The sequence below is a fragment of the Antrostomus carolinensis genome, unplaced genomic scaffold (genome assembly GCF_000700745.2).
Source record: "Antrostomus carolinensis isolate BGI_N321 unplaced genomic scaffold, ASM70074v2 C13209860, whole genome shotgun sequence".
In the NCBI taxonomy this organism is placed as follows: domain Eukaryota; kingdom Metazoa; phylum Chordata; class Aves; order Caprimulgiformes; family Caprimulgidae; genus Antrostomus; species Antrostomus carolinensis.
The window spans coordinates 1-1,220 of NW_010354551.1; the positions used below are offsets into that span (position 1 = coordinate 1).

At 50.2% G+C, this 1,220-nt stretch overlaps 1 protein-coding gene across 1 annotated transcript; it reads right to left on the bottom strand.

Annotated features, from left to right (window-relative positions):
* Positions 1–59: 59 nt before the first annotated feature.
* Positions 60–874, bottom strand: LOC104531653 (splicing factor 3B subunit 3-like; the record flags this gene model as incomplete). Its single annotated transcript, XM_010176603.1, has 2 exons — positions 805–874; positions 60–386 (listed from the first exon to the last, which is right to left on the bottom strand). Coding segments are annotated over exons 1-2 (397 nt in total), but the record flags the coding sequence as incomplete, so codon positions are not given.
* Between the last annotated feature and the right edge of the window lie 346 nt (positions 875–1,220).

The following is a 1,220-nucleotide window of genomic DNA, read 5'->3' on the forward strand; positions in this document are numbered from 1 at the left end:
AAAATATATAAGGAGGGGGAAAAAAAATAAGGAGGGAAGAATTCAGCAGATTGACTTACTGATCATGACGGCGCGGCCCTTTGGGTCCACAGCCAAGTACTGCCCGGGAACGATTCTGCGACACCCGCTCTTGCCAAAAGTTTCCTGATGAATCTTCTCAAAGACGTTCTTCGAAGGCTGGTACTCCAGGATAACGATGCGCCCCGAATCGCTGCCCACGACGATGTAGTCTTTGGTGCCACCCGTCAGCCTGAAGGCCATGAGGGAGCGAATGACTCCGAACACCTCCACGGTCAGCAGGGTGTGAACCTTCCCCGTGTTGGGATCCGGGCGCAGTAACTCCAGGATCTTGCCCCGGGAAACAACAATTTCTTGTTGTTTGGTTCCTAAAGAACCCGAAATATGAAGAAGAGTTAGCAACGAGACAGCAGAGCATGGAATTTCAAGAAGCACCATAAGATAAAACTTCATGACTACTCAATGCCAAAGAGTTTGGGAATTACTTGGGGAAAATTCAAAGCAATTCAGTCACCACAGTGGGTGCCGCTGTTGTTTGAGCATCTTTGAACAGATCAGGGAAATGAAGGAAATATTAAATTTATGCATAATAAAGCCAAACTTCTCCTGGTTTTTCTGTAAGTTACAATAACTCAAGTGACACACTGAAGAGTAAACAATAATACATCAGCAAAAAAATAAGACAATGGAGCAGATTAATTTTAGCAACTAAACAGGAAAAAGAACAAACCCCTTTTTCCCCTCAATTACCCGAAGCAAAGAGGCGCTCAGGGAGGAGGAGATTACCTGAAAAGTTCCCGTGGATGGCATAGCTGATGCCCGTGGCTCGCTGCAGCGTCAGGTTGTACAGAAACATGTTGGCTTCGTGTCACCCTGGGGTGGCTGCACCGAGGCTGCAACAAGTACAACAAAAATATATACTTCGTAAAAACCAAAGTCTGCCGGACGGCACAGAGAGAGAGAGCGGCTGCCCTCGCGTTTGCCTGCGGACATTGCTTTGTTAGGAGGCTCACTGCTGCCCAGCCGCGGCTCTCTGCTCTTCGGTAACGCTGAGAGGCAAAAGGCTCTCCCAAAATCACCGGCTGCGGGCGCCCGCTGAGCTCCTCGCTGCCGCACGGCTCTGGGCTGCGCTCGTTACTGCTCTTACGGCTTTAGCTGGTCAGAAACCCGAGCCCGGGAACCGCTCCCGAGCTGCCCGCCGC